Raw genomic sequence first — 24,906 nt, 5'->3', positions numbered from 1 at the left:
GGTATGCTGCAATGGTCGTTAAGTGTGAAAAACGGGCACGAGTCGCTTTTTTCAGTGCTGTTGTAACTTCGAACCGTCACTAAATGAAACTGTTGTAAGTTGAGGGTTACCTACATTGCAAGTCTACTGCTCTGCTTCCCTTCCCAGGAAAATGAAAATTGAAAAAGCTTTCAGGAAGAGATTGCCGTCTGTCAGAAATGGTGCAGTGTCTCCTCCTTGGGCAGGGGGTTGGACTAGATGACCTATGAGGTCCCTTCCAGTTCTATTAAATGGTTTTAAAAAAGTTTATTTAATGGGAACTGCAAGAATCTTTTTTTCCCCTTTTTTTGTTTTTAAAGGGGCTAATGCTTGAAAACAACTACAGAGAATTCCACTTAATCATAACACTGTAAACAAGGAAGTGAGAGCGGTATTTAAAAATATCTGAGCATGTTTCAAAATCCCCGCTGATTTAAATTAAGCAGCTGTGTAATCACTGGTCCTGCAATTTTAATGAAAATTCCAAAAGGAAATGCAGATTTGATTATCCTTATTATCAAGGAAAGATAAGATCTGAGAGGAGGAACAGACTGAGCGTGGGAAGGGAGACCGCGTCTCGCCTCCCTACCCCGTAGAGCTCTCTTGCCTGCGGCTCATCCCTTGATCCCAGGGAGGGTATAAGGGACCAGATCTAACTTCTCCACCACTTTCTCCATCCAGGTGGAGCTCCAGAGCTTCTTTAGATCAGATGTTAAGATCTCCTGGCCTTGGAGCCCACCATGCTTGGGAGAATAATTAGAGATTCCAGGCAGGGTTTACCCTGGGATCAAGCAATGATTAACTAATGCGTATTTTGATGCCGTTCTCCTTTAACATACTTTGGGGCATGTTATATACACTTAATTAGTTGGTGTTTATACAGTAATTAGGAGATATGCAACCCTATCAAAGGTCTCAACAGAGCCACTGGCATTAGGGGAAAAGCAGCGATTTGTGGACAATGGTTATCCCCCTTCAAGGAGAGTTATGGACACAGAAAAGTCTGATTGAGACATTTACCGGTCCTAGCATTTTTTTCTCTTTCTTAGGGAGAAGTGGACTTAGAACCTCATGGATCTTCTCAACACTTCAAGCTACTTGCAAAGAGTGAAGGACACTGATGAAGGGGGGGGGAGGGAGGGAGGGAGGGAGGGAGGGAGGAAGGAAGGAAGGAAGGAAGGAAGGAAGAGTATTTGACGTTTTCATCAAACATGACTGGCATTGTAATCAGAATAAACCAACAACTGTTGTGCAATACCAGGCACCAGGAACGTTAACTGTAGTTTCTCACCAGAAACTCAAATTATACTGAGGAAGGCAATGTGTCTGGCATTTTTGTGTTGGAATGTGGTCTGGATTCCCAGGAGGGAAGGGCTGCACTCCAGAGGAGCAAGAGACATCAAAGTTTTAGATAGTTTGTGTGAGAGAAAGGGGAGGAAGACAGTTCCTCCTCAATGGTTCCCAGAGTATTTATTTAATGGTGCACGTAATCTGCTTTAGTATGGCAAGATCTCTGTCTCTAGGTGATGGAACAACGAAGAAATCAATAAAAAATGCAGTTCAGATAGTTTGTGTGAGAGAAAGAGGGTGAAGACAGTTCCTCCTTAAGAGTTCCCAGAGTGTATGTGTTATGACAGTGTTAGCATGCTCTGCTTTGGCAAGATTCTGTCTACAGGTGAAGAACAATAAAGAAATCTGCTTGGAAAAATCACCATGTGCCTTTTTTGGTTTCTGGAGCCTGACAATTTTTTTTTTTTTAAGAGTACAAAAATAATTGACAAATTAGTAGGAGGAAAAATTGAAGTGGGTTCAAAGGAAGCCAGCAGGAAGATCAACAATGGCTCCATATGCCAGGAATCTGGGTTTCTGTTCAACCCTAGATTGCCTTCGCTTCCAGATCTTCAGACCCAGCAACAAGAGCAGCCAATGCCTGGATGCACCTTAAAGGAGAAGTCCAGTCATGATCAAGTAAAACTAGCTGCTTCGATATTTGTGCAGCATTTTTCTTTCTTTCTTTCTTTTAATGAACAGTATCTGCTAGAAAGCAGCCAAGGATCACCGACGGAAGGAAATATTCAATAAGGGCGCAAGGCGAACAAAATGTATTCGTGTTAAAGAGATTAACATTATTTCACGGAGGCTAATGACTTTCAAAATGACAAGTTTTACTCACTGTTGCCTTCTCTGCCTTCAGCGCCATTCATCTCTCTCTCTCTCTCTCGCGTGTGCTTCTCCCGGATTTCGCTACAGCCTCCACCACCAATGGTGACTGATTCATAGCTGATGCGCTTCTCCCCCTCCTTAAGCCGCCCTGCTGACTAACGGCACATGCTCCAGAGACGATATCCTAGGAGCCTTGGCGATTGTGCCAAGATAGGAAGGGTTGTTGGTGTGAGGGTGCGACTGGCGATCCTTCAAGAAAGCTATCCTGAGATGTATCGGCCAGGAGATTGTTGAGGACTACCGATGTCCCCCGGCCTGCAAGGTGCCCTTCTGGAGCCCGGATAAGAGAAGATCATTGCTCCACTTTCGATCAAGGCTGCAGCTATGGAATTGGAAGGGACCTTGGAGGTCATCTAGTCCAACCCCCTGCTCACGCAGGAGACCTGTACTAGGGATTCGAACCGCCGACCTTTCTGCTCAACAAGCTCAGTGTCTTAGCCATTGAGCCACCTAACCAGGAGGTGGGTCAGTAGTATGAAGTATCCGGGGGTGCAGATAACTAACAATCTGACTTTGGTCCCTTCATACGTTATCTTTGGGGAAGAGTTCAAACCAGAGTTTGCGTTTCCTGCGTGGGATGAGGAGAGCACATCTTTCTCCTTCTGTCCTGGCCACTTTTTACAGAGGCATCGTTGAGAGCGTTTTAACAAGCTGCATCCCTGTTTGGTTTGGTGGCAGCAGTGCCTCAGATAGAAAGTCCCTACAGAGAGTGGTGAGAACAGTGGAGAAGATTATAGGAAGCTTGCTTCCTGTTATTCAGGATATTGCTTTTAAGTGCTATGTGCTTAGAGCTCAAAGCATTGCGAGAGACCCTCCACCCCACGGCCTGTTTCTGTCACTCCTGTCCGGGATGACATTTTGAAGTATCTATAGAAGGACTATTAGATTTTGGGACAGCTTTGTTCCTTATCTCTCATCTGTCTTATAAACTCGCAGGATTCTTCTTCCCCCCCACCATGTATATGTATACATTCAAATTAGACTGTGATGTTTCTCTGTGTCATATATGTGTGTGTATGTGGGTATATGCATAATGGTTACCTTTTGAGAACTGAATGTAACGAAAATTCATTTTAATATATGCTGATTAGTGTACATTTAAAGTGACAATAACTATATTCTAATTCTAATTCTATTTGATTCTATACTTCTCTTCTCTTCTCTCCTATCTTCTCTTCTCTTCTCTTCTATTCCATTCCATTCCATTCCATTAATTTTATGTCTAATCTAGTCTAGTCTGGTCTGGTCTAGTCTATTCCCATTTCCATTTCCATTTCCATTCCCATTCCCATTCCCATTCCCATTCATTCTATTCTATTCTATTCTATTCTATTCTATTCTATTCTATTCTATTCTATTCTATTCTATTCTATCCCATCCCATCCCATCCCACTCCATTCCATTCCACTCCACTCCACTCTAATTCTATTCTATTCCTATTCCTATGTCTATGTCTGTCTATTCCTATTCCATTCCATTCTTATTCTTCTCCCCTGTACACAGAATTCAACAGCTCTCCAGCCCACGTTTAGCCGATATTTACACGTCCTCTTTTTAATTTCTGGGTGTATTAGCAATAAAACAGAAGAGAGCCAAGGACCAACTCGCTGTGTGCTTGGAAGCAAGAAAGGTATCTCCACTCACGTTTGGAGATTTAAGCAAATGGAGCAAAGAAAACTGTGAAAGGGACCCACAAATGTGCCGTAAAGACTAATGACGGACATGGGGAGCAACGAACAGAACGGCGGAGAACAGCACCCTGGAGGGTTTTCATGGAGTTCCTTGCGTGCCGATAAACAGGATGGTTAAAATGCATGAAGATGTCCTTTATGGCTCGACATTTTTAAGATTAAATAAACGAAGTCCCCCTTTATGCCCGCAACAATTAGCAAGGTTATTTATCTCCCATTTAAGATGGTCTTCTTTGTACCACATTTGGAAAACCTGGGGGGAAGGGGGACTTTCAGGAGGGATTCCTGCTTGGTCCTTCATCTACCATATTTTTTGGAATATAAGACACACTTTTTTTCTCTCCTAAAAGAGACTGAAAATGTGGGTGTGTCTTATACTCCGAATGTAACCCTGCCCACCTGCCGGCCCCCACCCTTCGGCATCCACACGTCCTCTTCCTGGCCGCAGAGATTGCCACTGGCAATAAATTGTGTTTTTGGGCTCCGCGCGTCGCGTTTTCAGCCTCCAAACGCTCCGTTTGAGAGCCCTTCAAGGCTGCGGGGATCGCCAAAGCTCATTGCCACTGATCGCTGCCCGAAAACGCAACCCGTTTGGAGGCTGAAAGCATGACGCACGGTGCCCACAATGGCTACCCGGAACAGCTACTGCCTTCTCTTAGCCCTTCCGCGCTCTGCCTGCTTTAGCCACTGGAGCTCCCGCCGACGATCAGCTGTGGTTTTAAAGCTGTTTTTCAGCACCAATGTGGTGCTTACGAGCGAAGCGATATTCTGCGCTTCGCCTGCTTTTCTAATTGCTGCTCCCTCCGACGATCAGCTGTGCTTTAGCAGCTGTTTTTTTAGCCCCAACCAGCCCCAACCTCAATACCAGCGAGCAAAGTAATGTGCTAAAGCTGACCAGGCTAAGGACGCTAGCTAGATGAATACCTGGTAGGCAGAATTCCCCCCCCCCACTCCCATTTTCCTCCCAAATAACCTAAGGTGCATCTTATATTCCGGTGTGTCTTATACTCCGAAAAACACGGTACATTTTTTGCTCAATCTTGGACCAAGAAATAACTTTTCATTTGCCCAGACCTTCCATCACCTCTCTGGAGTGGTCTTCTTCTGCCAGACCTTCTTCTGCTAGTTCTATGGTTTTAAAGCTCGATGTATTCCCTCTGTTCGTGTTTGACAAGATTGCTTTTGTAGTGTGATTTGTATCCATGTGGACATCTCATAATGGTTTCGCAACTGAAGAACCAAAGACCACATTTTTTTTCTTCCCCTCCAGGCTCGTTACTTTTCTTATCTCTTTGACAGTTCAACCTCAGCTATTCTTCTTTGCTTACCGTTGTCAGGGAGAAGCAAAGGAGAAAGGAGCCATCCTCCCTAAGTCATCATCCCTCTCCATGCATCTGCAAAAAGATGGCCGTGTCTTCTTCTGTCCTCAATTGTACTTGTGGCCATAGTATTTCCTCCCCCTCCACTCTTCCCCACCGCCATCTTCTCCTGGCAGAGAAGGTACCGTGATCTCCTTCTCCACAAGGTCAATTGAAGTGTTGTGTCTCGCTCGCTTTCCTCGCAGCCGGGCCCCTCTTATCTCCTTCCGGACGCTGAGGAATGTCCTGGCATGCCTCCAGGCCCCAGCCCTGGCACCATGCCCAGACAGGCCGAGCAAGACGAAGGGCCTGACGTGCCTTTAGCCCCCAGCCCTGGCTCCATGCCCAGGCAAATGGAGCAACTAGACCCCTCCCCCTCCCCCACAGCCTGTGAGCCTGAGGAAGGTCAATTACCAACAGCTGGAGCCTGGAGCGATCCTCGCTTCAGGAGAATTGATAGGCGGCGGCAGCAGAAGGAAGGGAGGGGCAGGCCTGGATAAGTGCTGAGTCATGGAGCCACACCCCATGGCCTATATAAAGGATCTGCTTTCTGGCATTCTCTGAGTCAGGCAAAGTCTAACTTGAATTGCTGAAGTCACTTCCTGGTCTCCTGCCTGCCTTGAGAACTTTGCTAGGACTTTGGCAGAGCTGCAGAGGCACGCCTGATACGGACTCCCCCGACCCGGCCGTCAGCGGAGGAGTGGGACACAACATGAAGGCTTCAGAGAAAGAGAAGTTGGCCGCTGTAAAGACTTAACACGCAGAGCATTGTTTTTGTTTTTGTTTTAATCAGGGCAACCTGGTCTACCCAATTATGGGACAGAACTTCTGCTTTCGCCTTTCAGCCCCAATCCAGGAACCTTCGCAGGCAGTTAATTTCGTGACAAACTCTTTTTGTGTTGAATTTATATTTACCAACAAAAGAAATAAAGGGAGACTAGCATAGAACTATTTCAAGCTATTTAGCTCTCGTTAGCTAGCCATACCCTTCTGGGATTTGAACACGGAATACTTCAAAATTAGGTATATGTATTAACCTCTAAGCCATGGTGAGGCTTAGCGAGGAGACCCTGTGGCTTGGAGGTTAATAATACATCTATCTAATTTTGAAGTATCCCGGGTTCGAATCCCAGAAGGGTATGGCTAGCTGACAAGAGCTAAATAGCTTGAAATAGATCTATACTAAGGTAAAGGTAAAGATTCCCCTCGCACACATGTGCTAGTCGTTCCTGACTCTAGGGGGCGGTTCTCATCTCCATTTCAAAGCCGAAGAGCCAGCGCTGTCCGAAGAGGTCTCTGTGGTATGTGGCCAGCATGACTCAATGCCAAAGGCGCAGGGAACACTGTTCCCTTCCCACCAAAGGTGGTCCCTATTTTTCTACTTGCATTTTTTATCTGCTTTTGAACTGCTAGGTTGGCAGAAGCTGGGACAAGTCACGGGAGCTCACCCCGTTACGCGGCATGAGGGATTCGAACTGCTGAACTGCCGACCTTTTGATCAACAAGCTCAGCGTCTTAGCCACTGAGCCACTGTGTCATATATATATGTATGTATGTATGTATGTATGCATGTATGTATGTATGTATGTATGTATAGTATAGCTCTATACTAATCTCCCTTTATTTCTTTGTCGGTAAAATATAAGTTCAACACTAACAGGCAAACTGCCACTCATGGGACAGCTGTGCCCCCATGGGCCCATCTGCCCTGGGAAAGCATTTTGACATATGTGTACACAGTATTTGACTTTGGAAGAATTTACATCTTCAAGATTGGGAAATAAACATTTTGCAGGCTATATAGACAAATTCCTACACTGTCTCATTAACATCTTGATCATATTAATAGATCATTTTGGATCAGCATTTGGCTCTATTTAAACCTTCTTGTAGACTTCCTTTGCTATTTTTGCTTTCTTAGAAGGAAAAGAAAAAAAGTTGGATTGCTTAGTTAGGCAATTTAGTATAAAAAAGGATTCCAGGAAAGCATTATTTTAATTTATGTTGCTCTGAGTTTGTTTGACTTACATGAAAAACAACGAAAAGGCTCCAAAATTTCTTTCCAAATCGTTTTGATTTCGACATTCCTTTGTCATTTATTTTTGTTACCAAATAATATCTGTTTGGATTAGTTTATGCATCTATATATTCATTAAATCATGGGCTGAACACAGAAAGCAGCTGCTGAGATCTAAAGTAGAAAGGAAAAATGCTTTTTATTGATGGGTTTGTTAATTTTGTAGCTTTAGCCCCGTGGTCAGCATTGCATCACTAGACACAGGAAGTAGACCCAAAAGAGCATCTTCAAATCAGGTTTTTCTTCAGACAGGCCAGACTTTAAAAATACTTCAAAGAGCTCAACAAGAGACAGGCTCCAAGGAATTTATTTATCCCGAAGCTGAAGGTCATAGTTAAGAGCGTGCCATTCATTGCAACTTGAGGCTGGGCGGTTTCAGTGTTGCTTTGACAAGCCAAATAGTCTATAAAGACCTGAGAAGCGATAAAATGAGTTTATTAATAGAATGAATACGTGTAGCTCAAGGTTGCACTCTTGGGTCTTTGATGTTCTCTGAGCTTGGCTGTTTTCTTGCAGATGCTTCATGACCCAAGTAGGTGACATCATCAGCCCTGCTGCATGAGCTCTGATGTTGTTACCTACTTGGGTAATGAAATGTCCTCAAGAAAGCTCTGAGAGCACCAAGGATCCCGCAATCCTCCTCCGATTCTTCCTCCTCCACTCCACAAAACCCACTTCCAGCCCTGATGATGTTACCTAGTTGGGTCATGAAACATCTGCAAGAAAATGTCAAGCTATTTAAGCTCTCACCAGCTAGCCATACCCTTCTGGGATTTGAACCTGGGATACTTCAAAATTAGGTGGATGAATTAAACTCCAAACCACAGGTGAGGCTTAGCGAGGAGAGCCCATGGCTTAGAGGTTAATAAGGTAAAGGTAAAGGTTCCCCTCACACATACGTGCTAGTTGTTCCCGACTCTAGGGGGCGGTGCTCATCTCCGTTTCAAAGCTGAAGAGCCAGCGCTGTCCGAAGACGTCTCCGTGGTCATATGGCCGGCATGACTCAGCATCAAAGGCACTCAGAGCGCTGCTACCTTCCCACTCTGATGATGTTACCTAGTTGGGTAATGAAATGTCTCCAAGAAAGCTCAGAGAGCACCAAGGATCTCACAGTCCTCCTCCAATACTCCACAAAACCCACTCCCTTCCAGCACTGATGGTGTTACCTAGTTGGGTCATGAAACGTCTGCAAGAAAATAACCAAGTTCAGAGAGCACCAAGAACCACGCAACCCTCCTCCTCTTCCCTTCTAGCACTGACGATGTTACCTAGTTGGGTCATGAAACATCTACAAGAAAAAGACCAAGCTCAGAGAGCACCAAGGAACACATAGCTCCTCCTCCTCCCTTCTAGCACTGATGATGTTACCTAGCTGGGTCACGAAACATCTGCAAGAGAACAACCACGGACTCCACAGTCCTCCTCCTCCTCTCCCATTCACAAACCACACTCCCTTCTAGCACTGATGATGTTACCCAGTTGGGTCAGGAAAGGTCTGCAAGAAAACAACCAGGCTCAGAGACCACCATGGACCCCACCGTCAGTCTATTCTTCTCATGGTAAAATGGGGAGCAGGCCTGCAGCCTTCATTCCCCGGCTGAGCTCTTCTCACCTTCCGCTCCCTATTCAGCACCTCCAGTGTGCAGAAATATTGAATTCTCCCTCCGCCTTCAAACCTCCCAGCTGACGTCACTTCTCAAAGCACCTGCCAGTTGACTGTCTTCCTGCATAGATGTTGTGTACCCCAAGTCACACACACACAAAAACAGCCTGGAAGGCTGAGCTTATGGGGGCAAGTCGCTCATTCCCCGGGGGCCGCCCGCCAATGTATCTCTTGACTTTCTCTGATTAAAATATCAATCTAATTGTAGGATTTATGTAGCCTCTCCTCGTTTAATATGGAAATTAGCCTCCAGTATCCCACTGCTTGGAAGATGTGTTACTCTGTTTACTTGATTAGAGAGGGAATTGCTGCTCCTGCTGTCAGCACGTTCGGATTTAAGTGACAACTCGGCGTATCAGGAGTCGCGTAATGCATTGCTTGACAACTTCAGAGCTTTGAATGCAGTCCTTTCGTCAACCTGCAGGGCCATCACTTTGCGGTTAGCTTTGCTGGAATGGGATTACATTCCCCTTTTAATGAAAGGGGCCCGCTGCCTTCAGAAGCCAGCTCTTTCCTAGATAAGCAGCCAAGAACAGGCAAAAAAGTTACCCTTCCCTAAGTTGCTGCAGAATTACTATTTGCAGCCATTTTGGTGGTCTGGGAGCTGTGGTGGTATGCCGGCGGCCTGCAGAGCTGGTAGCAGAGTCGGACAGTGAGGAGGCTGGGGAGGAACATGGGCCAGTCCTGCAGTCTGTGGAAGGCTCGGATGAGGGCTCTGCATCTGAGGCAGAGATGGGGCCAGGGCCATCTGGGAGTTATGTGCTGCCTCCGGAGCCTCCAGAATTGGATGTCAGCGAGGCAGAGAAACAAGGGGAGCCTGTTCCCAGTGTGCGCATGCGCAGAGCTGCCAGAAGGCAAGAACAGTTAAGACAAAAGGGACGACCCAGGAGTAGGGCTTGGAAATTATTGGCCCCTTCCATAAGGCTTAAAAAAAAAGAGCCAAGGCACATGGGCCTTTGCAGGAAGTATGTATGTTTGTTCATTCTGGTCAGTTTAAATTCTGAAGCTCTGTTTGATTCTGGATTCCATGTGGCTTTGCCAATTTGGCAGCGTGTCAAGGGAGAGAAAGGTGGGTGATTATCAGCCTTATCCCGAAGGTCTCTTTACAACTATTGGGGACTCACCTGTGAATGAACAGAATTGCAGTAAAAGAGGTTTTTGGGACTACTTGTGTGTTTTACTGACTCAGGAAGCCTAGATCAGAACAGGAGCAAAGAGGCAGAGGGGCCGGTCAAAGCCTCCTTGCCTCCCGAAGGAAGTTTACCCAAGAGACAACTTAAGACTTTCTGGTTTTTCTTCAAAGACATTTTCGCTTCTCATCCAAGGAGCTTCTTCAGTTCTGACTGGACGGTGGGGAATGGAAGGATTTATACTCCTTGCAGACAGAACTCGTCATTTGTGTTCTTTTTAATTAGAGCCGTTGAGGCCACTTGGAGGTTTGCCCGTGTCCTTAGGGTCCCCTGAGTAGTGCAAATGGGTGGGGGAGGCTTCTTGGAACTGCAGCCGATAAACTTCCAAGTGGCCTCAACGACTCTCTAAAAAGAATGGAAATGACCAGTTCTATCTGCAAGGAATATAAATCCTTCTGTTTCCCACCTTCCTGTCAGAGCTGAAGAACATTCTTGGATGGGAAGCGAAACGTCTTCGAAGAAAAGAACCAGAAAGTCCAGTTGCCTCTTGGAAAAGCGCCTTTGGGACAACAGAGAGTCTCTATAGATATTGGACTTCCTTGGGTTTTTTGCCTTGAAAACATTTCGCTTCTCATCCAAGAAGCTTCTTTGGTTCTGAAGAACCACCTCATCGTGAAGAAGCAGCTTGGATGAGAAGCGAACCGCTTTTGGGGGGAGGGAACCCCAATATCCAGGTGCATTTTGGAAAAGCCCCTTTGGAACAACCGTGACCTGGATGACTGAGAATCTCCTTCAACTCCCTTAGGAACTTCTTTCATCCCAACTCTAGAACTTCAATGAATCTCCTGCCTTCCTCTCCGTTTCAACCATCAAGGCATCTTATCAGAAAATAAAGACCTGAAACTTGAACGGCTGCCATCTGATTAAAAATCCCTGCGGATCATTGCTAATTGAAAAGGTCCGGCGGAAAAGGAAGGTCTCGACTCTTCTCTTCAACGTGGGAAGTTGAGAAAGTGCTCCTTGCAGCTTCCAAGCAAGCCCAGATGAGAATTTGCCTTTCTGGTCATGTTTAAATTTTGAAAAACCAGCACTTTCCACCCCAGCCCGTCTCTTTTCCATTTTCAGATGCCTTCGCAAACCCATCTTTTAATCCTGCTGTCCTGCAACGACAATCATCCCTAACAGTAAGTGGTGAATCAAAGCTATCCTGCATCATTTTCTCAATTCTGCCTCCTTCTCAACGTCCAGCTGACAGACTGCCAGTCACAAGGCATCCGCAGATAACCAGTTTACTTATTTCGCAGTTTTTACCACCACCGTGCTAGTCCCCCAAACAGAATGTATGATAATCAATCCATTATCACCTCACAGGAGCCTCTGCGTGCTAGTCATTCCCGACTCTAGGGGGCGGTGCTCATCTCCCTTTCAAAGCCGAAGAGCCAGCGCTGTCCGAAGACGTCTCCATGGTCATGTGGCCGGCATGACTCAATGACAAAGGCGCACAAAATGCTTTTACCTTCCCACCAAAGGTGGTCCCTATTTTTTCTACTTGCATTTTTTATGTGCTTTCGAACTGCTAGGTTGGCAGAAGCTGGGACAAGTAACGGGAGCTCACCCCGTTATGCAGCACTAGGGGATTCAAACCACTGAACTGCCGACCTTTCGATTAACAAGCTCAGTGTTTTAGCCACCGCGTCCCTTAATAGCCGTGTCATACCACAGGGCAAATAAGGGCAACGCTTCATCCGAAATTGGAGGCACGTCCTCCGAACCAAAGGGGTATTTATTATGATGCATAATGCTTCGTTTGTACCTCTGTGCAGCGTAAGAACATATTCTTTGAATGACATTGACGTCTTACAATAGACCCAACTTGACCTACTGTAGGGATGTCCAATCTCGGTAACTTTTAAGACTTGTGAACTTCAACTCCCAGAGTTTCTTTGGCTGGTTGGAGAATTCTGGGAGTTGAAGTCCACAAGTTGAAGTTGCCAAGATTGAACACCTCTGGTCTATAATTTGGTAGAAATACTTTCCTATGACTATCCTTAAGATACTTCTATTTTGCCACTGAAACCAGTGGATGTACAAGGCCCACTTGAGCACTGTAGGTCTATAATCTGAATGATATTATCTAGATAGGAGGACCCACCATACATTTCTGGTAAGTGAAAAGAAATGGGTGGAACAACTCACAATTTCTGGTTGGAAGGTCTCATTGAGAATCCGAGAGTGGGTAGACAAAACTGAACCATTCAAAGCCCTGAGATTCTTCATTTGCATCCGGGAGGTTGAGGAACATCTACCAAAGAGTCTGTAGGACCTAAAAGTTGAGAGAACCTGGTACCCTTGCATCCTAACAGGCTCACAGGTCAGCGAGAGTCAGGTTTTTAGAAAGGACAAAACGTATGACTTAGAGTGGCAGCCTGCTTCTGTCCAAATAAATCACTCTTAGTTAAGAGTCTGCGTTGGCAACGGGGAAGACTAGAAGGCGGACACAAACAAAAGAGGGTTTTAGGTCCCTTAACTGCTCGTTATTCTTTCTCCTCCTGAAGGTAAAACTGCCTCGGGCTAAGAAACAATCTTCAGCCAGCCCAGGAGGATTGGCATGACAGCTCTGAAGAACATTTCTCTCTTTTCCCCTCGCCTTTTTCTAACCCACCGTGATCCCCAAACACAAACATTCTTTCGGTTCCTGTCACCGTTGGGAGCCAGGAATGAAAGCTGCCCTCCAATCCTGGAGGAGTCAAGAAAGTGCTCAGAAACATTTTGCGGCCTTGCTGCTGGTACCAACTCTGCTCTCTTTCTCCCCCTCACGAGTCCACAGACCTAGGGACCTTGCCTTTCTACATCTGAAACTAACCTTTCCTGAGTTCCCTCTACACAACGGTTGAACAAGCGACAAGTCCGCGAACAGGAACCTTCATCCCTCCAAGAGTCAGGACGCTAAGCTGGTGTTTCTCAAGCTTTGTAACTTGAAGGTTTGGGCGGACTTCAACTCCCAGCATTCCCCAGCCAGGCATTCCACTCATGGGAATGCTGGGAATTGAAGACCACCCATCTTCAAGTTACAAAGCTTGAGAAACACTGCATTAAGCAGCGAATTTGGAGTTAAGCCTTACTGTGAGGGAGGGTCCCTATGGAAGGGGAGGTGCTGTGATGAGTTACAGTGATGTGGCCATTTCTCAGGAAGGAGGAAGCACATCTCAAGCTAAAGTGGGGAGGGGCATTACAAGAGGCAGCACAGTCCAGAAATGGACAGGAGACAGAAGAAGAGAATTAGGATAGCCATTTGCTAGAATACCCCAGGTATATCGGTTGGGGAGAGAGTGGTATAGATTAAATCTGGCAAGATTCTGTCCATAGGATGCAAGTAAGTATAAAACTGAACTTTGGCTGGATTGTCTTAGGACATTCCAATATTTAAAGGTCTGCCCCAAAGAAGAGGGGGTCGACCTATCCTCCAAAGCACCTGATGGAAACTTACCAAGGAGAATCTAACCTAGAACTAAGGAGAAATTTCCTTATAGTTAAAACAATTAGTCAGTGAAACCGCTTTGCCTCCAAAAGTTGTGGGGGCTCCAACATCGGAGGTTTTTAAGAAGAGACTAGACAGCCATTTCTCTGAAATGGTCTAGGGCAGGGACCTGCAAACTTGGCTCTTTTAAGACTTGTGGACTTCAGCTCTGGGAGTTGAAGTCCACAAGTCTTAAAAGAGCCAAGCTTGCAGACCCCTGGTCTAGGGTCTCCCGCTTGAGCAGGGGGTTGGACTAGAAGACCTCCGAGGTCCCTTCCAACTCGGTTATTCTGCTAATCTGTTAAGAAATGTCAGTGAATTGCTTGAATGTTCTCAGGAGTGTTGACGTGAACATGATCAGTTAGAGATGGGAACAGTTCCTCCCTCTAACTGCTGAACGTTTTTGCCTCTCCAAATCCTGAAGCTGTTTTAGGAACCCACCTGAGCCGTCTTTGCACCTGACGCGGTATTTATATCCTCCTGACTCTCTTCTCTGTCCCTTCAGCCCTCTTTAAGTTTTGAACTTCTTTTCATTACCTGCTCTGCTCTCCCTTTTCTCGCTCTCTTAGCCTTTTCCCGAGGAGCCGCAAAAGTTCAGACTGGATTTCAAAATCCCTTTCATCTTTTGATGCCCGGAGGGATGGCAACGTATGTTCGAGAAGAAATATATCCCAGGGTTTTATAAATGCATTGTGACCTTCTTTCAGGCCAAAGAGATACGGCAATGTTTGGGGGGGGGGGGGGCGGAAAAAAAACCAAAGAGAAAGATCTGAAATAGCAATAACTAGCTTTTTTTATTATAACTAGGCTGTTTTTTTTTAATACGGTCCATTTGCTAATTCCACACCTGAGAACCAGTCGATTCTTTGTTCTGGATGAAAAGATAAGTGGCCCCACTGATGAATGCCAACAGGAACCAATTCTCTGGATAATCATTGCTTAGGCTACTCATTGGTTGTCCAGCCAACAGGCAGATTCCATCTCCCTTCAAAGATTTAGTAGAAGCCATTCCGTTATTTTTTAAAAATCCAATGGATCTTTCAGCAGGCATAGGGTTCGTTCAACTTTCTTAGGGAGCGATCAAAATGCTTCCCACTTCTAAAAAAATGAAGAAGAATTCTATGAGGAATGGATCTCCTAGAACGGACCTTAGAGAAGACTTCTTCTGCAAAGGAGTGGGCTTCAAAAATTTTAACGAGGGGTTCTCTGCCCGGTTGCTGTGGCCATGATGGGCGTAGCCTAGTTGGCTTCCTGCACTACAGTGGGGGTGGGGGGGGGCTTTTTGCCCTCCCTGGGCTCCGCAGGCTTTCCTCGAGCCTCTGGGAGGGCAAAAACAGGCTCCCCAGGCTCTGGAGGCCCTCTGGAGGCCGGAAATGGGCCCGTTTCTGGCCATCCCAAACTTCCGGTAGGTCCGTTTTTCGCCCTGCCTGAGCCTTCATATGTGCCCTGCACTTACCTGCACCCAAAACGGGCTAAGTGGGAACTCCTGGGAAGGGCGGGGTGGGGTGGGTGGGGCCAGCTAGGAGTGGGATTTGGGGGTTCTCCGAACTGCACAGAATCTTAGCTACAGGTCCTCCCGAACCCCTGCGAACCCCTAGCAGCCCACCCCTGCTTCTGCATCCATGTAGGTCAGCATAAGGAGACGTTGACTGTGAGTAGGATCTATTCATTTATTTTTTTCCTTCAGGATATTTTCTTCCCCCATCTGAACTTCCTTCCAGTGTGATTACTATCTCTAATAATCATCTCTTTTCCCAGAACAGAATGCCAGAATGGAGAACAAAAAGGCTCCGTTATAAAATTAAAAGACAAAAACCCAAACATTTTATGATACAACTCCCGGTAATTATATAGTCATATCAAAGTTGTCTACAGCGGAGAAGATGACACAAGGAAGACGGGGGAGGGAGGCAACCCAACTCTGTTCCCGTGGTGGGTTGCTCCTGGTTCGGGCAAATTGGTAGTGGTGGCGGTAGGAGACTCCGCCCACCCACCCAGACATCATTAGAAACGCTCTGCGCATGCCCGGTAGCACTGGGATTTGAATCCCACTACTACTCTGTTGCAACATGGGCCTATATTGTCAATCTTATCGGATGTCTAGTATATTATTTTTCAAGGGAGAGTGGAATAAGAACAACTGCTCAAAAAGGTTGGCGCTGCCTTAGCTCTTTAGTTTGCAGCCAAATCTAGTGTGGTTTTCTGGATTTGACTTGGGATGTTGTATGAACCCAGCCTTGTCGATTTATGGCTTAGACTAACACTAGACCACAAGAACCCCCACAGCTGTGTCTTAGAACTAGACTAAACATGACATTCTTGGTTTGGGAACAAGCATGTAGACCCACAACTATCAATAGCAATAGCAGTAGCACTTAAGATTTATATACCGCTTCACAGTGCTTTACAGCCCTCTCTAAACAGTTTACAGAGTCATCCTCTTGCCCTCAACAATCTGGATCCTCATTTTATCCACCTCAGAAGGATGGAAGGCTGGGTCAACCTTGAGCTGGTCAGAACTGAACTGCTGGCAGTGTGCTGAGTCAGCAATACTGCATTGTAACCACTGCACCACCAGGGCCCTTCTCTCTCTCCCTCCATCCTTCCTTCCTTCCCTTCCCACTTAGCCTGATATAGCGCTTCCCAACGCTTTACAGCCCTCTCTGAGCGGTTTACAGAGTCAGCCTCTTGCCCCCAACAATCTGGGTTCTCATTTTACCCACCACGGAAGGATGGAAGGCTGAGACAACTTTGAGCTGGTGAGATCTGAACTGCCGAACTGCATCTAGCAGTCAGCTGAAGTAGCCTGCAATGCTGCACTCTACCCACTGCGCCACCACGGCTCAACCAAAGATCTCCCATGGTCTTAGGTAGATATGGCCGGCTAAAGGGATCGGCAATGCAACAAAGCCAATGTTGAGAAGCATGCTGGCTGGGGAACTCCAGGAGTTGAAGCCTACCCATCTTCAAGTTGCCAAGTTTGAAAAAAGTTTGCCCTACGTGGATAAGACACCATCACTGAATCCAAGTCTTGAGGGCCGTGGCCCACCTAGAGAATGAAGCCGTTGAAAGGTCTACCTTATTCACAAGCCCCCTTCTCCAAATTGCCATTTTCATACCAAGGAAGACCAGAGGGAAGGGGGCCGGCTGGCCTCTAAACTGCCCCTCAAATAACCACCCCCCTGTCTTCCGTTTTAAGGGGGACAATCAGAAAGCGAATGAGAAGAAGCCATGACCAAGAAGCTCAGTGGCATGCGGCCAAAACTGCAAGACAATCTCCAGTGGCTGCTCTGAAGGTTATTTAGCGCTTAGGATCACTTTGATGTGTGGAGTCACATTTAATGGACTCTGGCATCCCCATTAAAAGCATCCAGATTACGAAACCCAGAAGTCGGAACCCCTTTTAGCCGGAATGCGGCACAATCGTATCCAAGGAGGAGATTTAAATAGTGGCCAAGAAATTATTGCGCCAACCCATCACTGCCACTGTCCTTAATGTTTTCTTGATTATTATTTTTTTCATTGCCATAAACCTTAAATTTTGAACTGCTCTGGATTATAACAAATATCCTGGGCACACAAAATCCTGGACCTCTATGGCTGCAGCCTCTGCAGAGGAGCTGAAAAATGTTATTCTCCACTCAGAAAATCCGAGGAGCAACTTACACATCAATTAAAACTAACCGCAACGTTCTTCATACCGTTTCGTTGGTCAAGTAGCCCTTGACTTGCCTGGTACACACACCGTTTGCCACTCAATTGCCGGCGTGTGCTTTAGCCATCGACTTTATGAATTGCATTGTTGTACCGTCCAATAGCCAGAAGCTCTCGGGGGTGGGGGGAGGGCGGTTGGTGTCACGCAGAAAAGGTTAAAAATGCATAATAAAACTGAAAAGCTGTGCTCACCCAACACAGTGGCTCAAATCAATTAGACTGGGGCAGTGCATTGGAAAAACACAACCTTGGATAGATAAATGTGAGAGCTAGGGATAGTGAGAGAGAGAGAGCAAGAAAGGAAAGAAAGGAAGAAAGGAAGGAAGGAAAGAAAGGAAGAATGAAAGAAAGAGGGAGGGAGGAAGGAAGGTAGGAAGGAAGGAGGGAGGGAGGGAGAGAGGAAGGAAAAAAGGAAGGTGGGTGGAGGGAAAGAGGCAGGGAGGGGAAAGGGAGGGAGGGAGGGAGGGAGGAAGGAAGGAACAAAGGAAGGAATGAAGGAAAGTAGTGGCTGGGGAATTTTGGATGTTGAAGTCAACCCTTCTTGAAGTTGCCACGGTTGTGAAAGACGCAACTAGATGGCTACCAAAACCATTCAAGGGCTAAACTAGGCTGATAGCACACTGGTTAGTCTTGCATTTGGCGTTGGCATCCAACAGCTCTCCCAAAAACTGTGAAGCTGCTCTGATGGCAGAATTAGGTACCTACCAGCAATTTCAGGGTGAGCCTGGAGATTTATGCTGCCCTCCAGTTTCCCCGAGAGAATGCTGCTGCTGCTGCTGCTGGTTCCTGCCCCATCTCCACCTTCTAACACTTTGATCCTTTCTCGGAGGCGTTCGCATTCCTCCCACAGGTTCCCCATCTGCTCTTGACGTTGCTGCTTGGCCAGGCTGGCTGGGTTCATGGAGAAATGGAGTATTTTGGTTCGGCTGGGATCGTGATAACCCTGCAAGGACAGAAGCGGGGAGACAGCGCCGTGAGGATGGACAAGAAGCTAAGAACTGGAAGCCGAGCCAGCTTGCTTGGACGTGCCGGTGGGAAGACCCAGCTGCAAATGAAAAAGAACGGTAAATGCACCAGCCCGTCCTGGAGATAGTTACTCGATGCCTAGTTTACTCCATGCGTGTCGTCTCCAGGTTCAGAGGATGGCAGCGAGGAGAAGACTGAGAGCTAAGTAAGTCTCACCAGGAGAAACAGGGAAGACAAGTTTGGCCTTGAGAGAGGAAACAAACGTCAATAAGGATCTGGTAGCATTTAGTCAAGTAGTATGGGGAAGGGTTACCCAAACGTCAAGAGCTCGTCTCTATCATTCATTCCTAAGCGCAGGACCCGATGTTACATTCTCACGTTTCAGGAGGCCGAATCCCTGCTGGATGTTGAGTCCTAAAACCAACTTCAACCAATTATCCGGGGAAATGGTGAAATCCCTTCAACTGAACATACTCGGGATGAATCCCATACCAGCCATTTCCACCCTTGAACTTGAAGATGTGAGGGCTTCAACTGCCAAGAATTTTGAAATTCTAGGCGCAGAAGTCCATACAACTTCAAGTTGCCAAGGTTGAGCAACTCTAGACTAGATAGACCTTCTGTTGGGAGCAGGGGGTGAAATCCAGCAGGTTCTGGAGAACTGGTAGTGGAAATTTTGAGTAGTTTGGAGAACTGGCAAATACCACCTCTGGCTGGCCCCAGAGTGGGGAGGGAATAGAGATTTTGCAGTATCCTTCCCCTGGAGTGGGGTGGGAATGGAAATTTTGCAATAACCTTCCCCCATGAGTAGGGTGGGAATGGAGATTTTGCAATATCCTTCCCCTGGAGTGGGGTGGGAATGGGGATTTTGCAGTATACTTCTCTTGCCACGCCCACCAAGCCACACCATGCTCACCAAGCCACGCCCACAGAACCGGTAGTAAAAAAATTGAATTCCACCACTGGTTGGGGGATACCTTGATCTGCATTTCTCCATCAAACAGGTGCTTGGACCTCCTGACCTCAATGGGTTTTTCAGCCCCAGGATTAAAAACACACAGACATTCAAGTAATTTAAAACATGTTCTTCAGTCCAAAGCCTCCCAGAGTTCCGGACATCCAATATCACATGGAAAAAGGCACATCCAATAAACCATCAACTCTAGGACCGACCTGAGAGCTGGCAGCTGATCATGCAGGGTTCCGTATGTGTAAATCAAGGTTGTTCAACCTCATTTCCTTTGAGATGTGTGGACTTCAACTCCCAGAATTCTGGGAATTGAAGTCCAGACGTCTCAAAGGAGCTGAAGTTGAGAAAAACCTGGTCTAATCAATTCTGACTCTCAACTAAACACTCAAGAAGTATAATATGGGGATAATCCTACAGCTGGAAGGGACTTTGGAGGTCTTCTAGTCCAACCACCAGCTCAATCGTCGAATCGTAGTGCTGAAAGCGACCTCAGAGGTCTTCTAGTCTGGCCCCCTGCAACCTGTGTGTTGCTCAGCAGGTTTTCCAATGAATCGGAATAACCATCTCGCAGCAAACAACACGAGCCTTCAAAGGAGAAAAACAGAGCGAAAGAAAAGATCCAAAGAACGGGTATTAAGAAACACAACAGCCAGCGGGGGATTTTCACCCTCCTTTGACGAAGGACGCCCCCCTGAGCGTCTGGAACTTCAAACCAAGTAACAAGAGAGAAAATAGGATCCGTCTCAAATTTACACCTCTGTTGGGCTCTACTCACCAGCCACCTTAAACCAGCTGCAAAAAACAAACAAACAAACATAAACACACTGATTGCTGTTTGTAGTTTTTGGGTCCTTTCAGTGGTGGGTTTCAATTTTTTTTTACTACCAGTTCTGTGGGTGTGGCTTGGTGGGCGTGGCAGGGGAAGGATACTGTAAAATCTCCATTCCTACCCCACTCCAGGGGAAGGATACTGTAAAATCTCCATTCCCTCCCCACTCCAGTGGAAGGATACTGCAAAATGCCCATTCCCTCCCCACTCCAGGGGAAGGACACTGCAAAATCCCCATTCCCACTTCACTCCAGGGGAAGGATACTACAAAATCCCCATTCCCACTTCACTCCAGGGGAAGGATACTACAAAATCCCCATTCCCACTTCACTCCAGGCGAAGGACACTGCAAAATCCCCATTCCCACTTCACTCTAGGGGAAGGATACTACAAAATCCCCATTTCTTCCCGATCAGCTGGGACTCGGGAGGCAGAGAATAGATGGGGGTGGGGCCATTCAGAATTTTTACTACCGGTTCTCCCAACTACTCAAGATTTCCGCTACCGGTTCTCCAGAACTGGTCAGAACCTGCTGAAACCCACCTCTGGGTCCTTTCTTCGGGGAACCAACCCCAGGTAAACACCGACACCCCATCGCCTTTCAAGCCAGCAATGCAAGCTTAGCATCCGGCTTCTGATAACAAGCAAATGCCAGGCCACGAAAGGGTCTTCTTTTCGCTCTACTTTTCCCCCAAGCTGGCACAGCGCAGCCCCAGAAGCATGGACATGAAAGCTCTCCCAGCTGCGTTCAGTGCCCTCTAGTGTCACTTCTTGAGCCCATCATCCTGGTTCGACAAAAGGACGTGACAAAAGAAGACGGTTTAGTAGCAATGAGTAGCCTGCCACTCTTTGTGGATAGCTTCAAGAATTCTTTGAAGCTATCCACAAGAGGCAAGGGTTAAAGTCTTGCGGTGGTAGCCGCTGTCCTAAAACGATGAAAAAAGTGGGTGAGAGAAGGCGGAGGTCCTTGGTTACAAAAAGACCACCAAGAGGGCTGGGGTTGTTTGGTTCTGGCTCTGCGGTGAAAGAGAGACTGGTTGCATTTAAGGATGTGTTACGCAGCGATGGGGGTGTGTGTGAGGGGGAACCGAGGGGTTCAGGAGAGCAGCTCCAGCCTATCTCAAGATGCAGATCAAAAGCGAGGGGAAAATATCTATCTATCTATCTATCTATCTATCTATCTATCTATCTATCTATCTATCTATCTATCTATCTATCAGGCAGAAGATTCTCAACCACTTTTCTTTTTTTTCCCCCTCTCCTCTCTCTCCTTCTCTTCTCAATGTTGTGCCTAACAAGCAGCAAACCGAAGTGTTGTTTTTTTTCCCCGAGAGCTACAAGCCAGCTCTCTGATTTTCATTAAATCTGTCTTATTAGGTGCATTAGGATTTCTTGCTGTCTTCATCCCCAGGATGAAGACCCCTAGTGGCAAAGTCTTCCTGCTTCGTTGGTTGTTGTTTTTTTGTTTTGTTTTTTAAGGACGGCAATTAAAAACAACAACCTGAAACTACAGATTTGGATTTAGAAAACTGACTTTGAATCGACAGATTTGGATTTAGGGAACGTAGAGCGATTTTGGAAATCGAGTTAGATTTACGGTAGATTAAGAGAGGACTGCCTCTTCCCCCACCCATCGTGTCCACCCCGGATGGTTCTCTGGTGAGACCACGGAAAAAGTTCTTCTCGGTGGTGTCGTCCAACTTCTCTATGGAAGACCGTTCCCCTTGAGATACAATTGGCCTTCGCCTTGAACTTTTCTGAAAGGCCCTGAAGACATGGTGTCTTGCAGACCTGGGACCACGAAGGGAGGTGGAGACGATCAAGTGGTTGATTTCATTGCGTTGATGCAGCTGTGGAGATCTTGGGGTTGGGTGGGTTGTAGGCTTAGCTGTTGTGGATTTTAGTGTTCTAAGCAGTTGCATTCTCTCAGGGCATCCAGCCTGCCTTGCATTAATTCGACTCCAGGGAGAATGGAGAAGGAGGAGGATCTCCCAAATATGAAGAAGGCTCTCTAAAATCTTGTGTATGAGTGTGGGTGGGTGAGGGAGAGAGAGATAGAGGCAGACAAGATGTTGAGACTCTAGGAAGGGGGCAGAGAACTGCAACAAAGATGAGTAGGGGCTGAAACATAGAATGAACGCTTTTATGAACCAGGTATGTCTAGTCTAAGGAAAAGAAGGACCAGGGGTGACATGATAGCAGTCGTCCAATATTTGTGGGGCTGCCAAAAAGAAGAGGGGGACCAACCTATCCTCCAAAGCACCTGAAGGCAAGGCAAGAAGCAACGGATGGAAACTAATCAAGGAGAGAAGCAACTTGGTACTAAAAAGAAATTCCCTAACAGTGAGAACAATCAACAGTGGAACAGAAGTTGCCTCCAGAAGTTGTGGGCGCTCCATCACTGGAGGCTTTTAAGGTGGCCTGAGCACCTGCTCGTCCGGAATATTCTTCTGCTTCAGCAGAAGGTTGGACTAGAAGACCTCCAAAGTCCCTTCCAATACTTGTTATCCTGTTGTTCTGATCTGGAACTGCCATGAGATTATCTGGGGGAGCCGGCCTTTGGTCCTCAAGAGGCCAGGCACTGGAAGGACTGGTGTGTTGTTGTTTTTTTCCTTACCCATCATGCATTTGTTTACAAGGGAAAAAATAAACCTCTCCCCGAAACACAGTTGAAAGGAATGGCTGTGCCTTCCTTCGGCTTGCTTGCTTGAGGCTTGTTGAAGTGATTAGAGGAAAAACCTTACATGAAACGCTTCCAAACAGTTCCCCAGGGCCCCGGTGTACGACAGGCAAGCTGCGCTGACCAAACCCCCAATTCCCATCATTAGGGCGGACAACCCGGCCCAGGGGACCCGTAAAAGCCCTCTGAACGATGACGTGCTGTCGTGCCGAAATGGCTTCCCATGACAACCCGGAGAAACCCCGGAGAGCCACCCACACCCGGCCTGACAAAGCGGCCCATTTTGATCCGTTTTTCTTGCAAATTTCCTCTCTGCCATCTTTTAGGAAAGGCATCTTTACAAAACATGCGTCAAGATACGTCAAGCCGTAAGAGAGGCTGACGTGGTTTTCCTAAGGAGGCACTTGTGGGGAAGGGTCTGTGGAAGGGAGGAGGAGAGCGATGTGGAGAAAACAGGCAGGACCCTTGGGACAATTTTATGCCCCCCCCCATCCCCAAAAATGTCAACTTTCTTGATCAAGGCGAGGGGGGGGGGTGAGACCTCTGGTCTTCTTCTCTGGGTTTGCTGGCTGAGGAATTCTGGGACTTGATGTCCACAAGTCTTAAAGTTGCCAAGGTTGGAGACCCCCTGCACTGGGCCTTCTGAGAATTCAACAATGACTTATGGGTCACCAGTTCAACTGCCTACTAAGGCGTGTCACTGCCCCACACTTGGGGACAAAGATAGCCCTTGGAAACTACTCGGAAATGGTTTCCTGCCTTGAGCAGGGGGTTGGAGTAGAAGACCTTCGAGGTCCCTTCCAGCCCTGATTCGATGATTGAGTAGGGCGATGATAGCAAACCTTTTCAGCACCGAGTGCCCAAACTGGAATGCGTGCTGGAGCAGTAGAAACCCAAAGTCCAGGTGGTTGTTGCGTTTTCCAGTTTCCGGCGCTCTAAGACCAGCTGGCCAGAAACCAGGAGAGCAGTTGGCGACAGTTCACATGCCCAGGGAGTGGGCTCTGCATGCCACCTCTGGCACGCATGCCATAGGTTCGCCATCACGGGAGTAGGGAGTTGGACTAGAAGACCTCCAAGGTCCCTTCCAGCCTTATGATTCAATGATTGAGCAGAGGGTTGGACTAGAAGAAGTCCAAGTTTTCTTCCAGCACTATAATTCTATGATTGAGCAGAGGGTTGGACTAGACCAGGGGTCTCCAACCTTGGCAACTTTAAGACTTGTGGACTTCAACTCCCAGAATTCCTCAGCCATCAAATTCTGGGAGTTGAAGTCTACAAGTCTTAAAGTTGCCAAGATTGGAGACTTCTGGACTAGAAGACCTCCGAGGTCCCTCCCGGCCCTAGGATTCTAGGATTCTAAGCCTAATGTGTGGGAACGGTGAACCACAAAGACACTTGCCAAAATCCCCTTGACCTCACCTGATCCCTTTTCTCCTTCCAAACGGGAGACTTTTAACCACCCCAACTCCCAGCGGCCTGCCTTCCCTTTCATGTCAGATTTAACTCTGCATCTTTCATGAAGCTCATTTCTGGAATTCATTCGGAGAAGATTTTCGAGAGGAGATCTCGAGAGAAATCTCCGTCCAGCAAATCCACCAAGCTTGCCCGAGACCCCTTGTTAGTGAAAAGCGAAAAGGGGGAAAAAGCATTAACAATGCAAGGCAGAGGGACGCGGGGCCTTCGGAGAATTCAACAATGACTTATGGGTCACCAGTTCAACTGCCTACTAAGGCGTGTCACTGCCCCACACTTGGGGACAAAGATAGCCCTTGGAAACTACTCGGAAATGGTTTCCTGCCTTGAGCAGGGGGTTGGAGTAGAAGACCTCCGAGGTCCCTTCCAACCCTATGATTCTATGATTGAGTAGGGCGATGATGGCAAACCTTTTCGGCACCGAGTGCCCAAACTGGAATGCGTGCTGGAGCAGTAGAAACCCAAAGTCCAGGTGGTTGTTGCGTCTTCCAGTTTCCGGCGCTCTAAGACCAGCTGGCCAGAAACCAGGAGAGCAGTTGGCGACAGTTCACATGCCCAGGGAGTGGGCTCTGCATGCCACCTCTGGCACGCATACCA

The 24,906-nt window shown here is 47.1% G+C and overlaps 1 protein-coding gene across 3 annotated transcripts in view; it reads right to left on the bottom strand.

Annotated features, from left to right (window-relative positions):
* The window catches only part of MAD1L1 (mitotic arrest deficient 1 like 1), a 389,702-nt gene that overhangs the window by 136,306 nt on the left and 228,490 nt on the right, over positions 1-24,906 (bottom strand). For all 3 annotated transcript variants that reach the window (XM_058157103.1, XM_058157104.1, XM_058157105.1), the window contains exon 16: positions 18,097-18,334. In XM_058157103.1, the coding sequence (XP_058013086.1) occupies positions 18,097-18,334 (238 nt within the window). The remainder of the gene's footprint in view (positions 1-18,096; positions 18,335-24,906) is intronic.

This window comes from Ahaetulla prasina, chromosome 14 (genome assembly GCF_028640845.1).
Source record: "Ahaetulla prasina isolate Xishuangbanna chromosome 14, ASM2864084v1, whole genome shotgun sequence".
Taxonomy (NCBI): Eukaryota; Metazoa; Chordata; class Lepidosauria; order Squamata; family Colubridae; genus Ahaetulla; species Ahaetulla prasina.
This window is presented reverse-complemented; position numbering and strand designations above follow the sequence as displayed.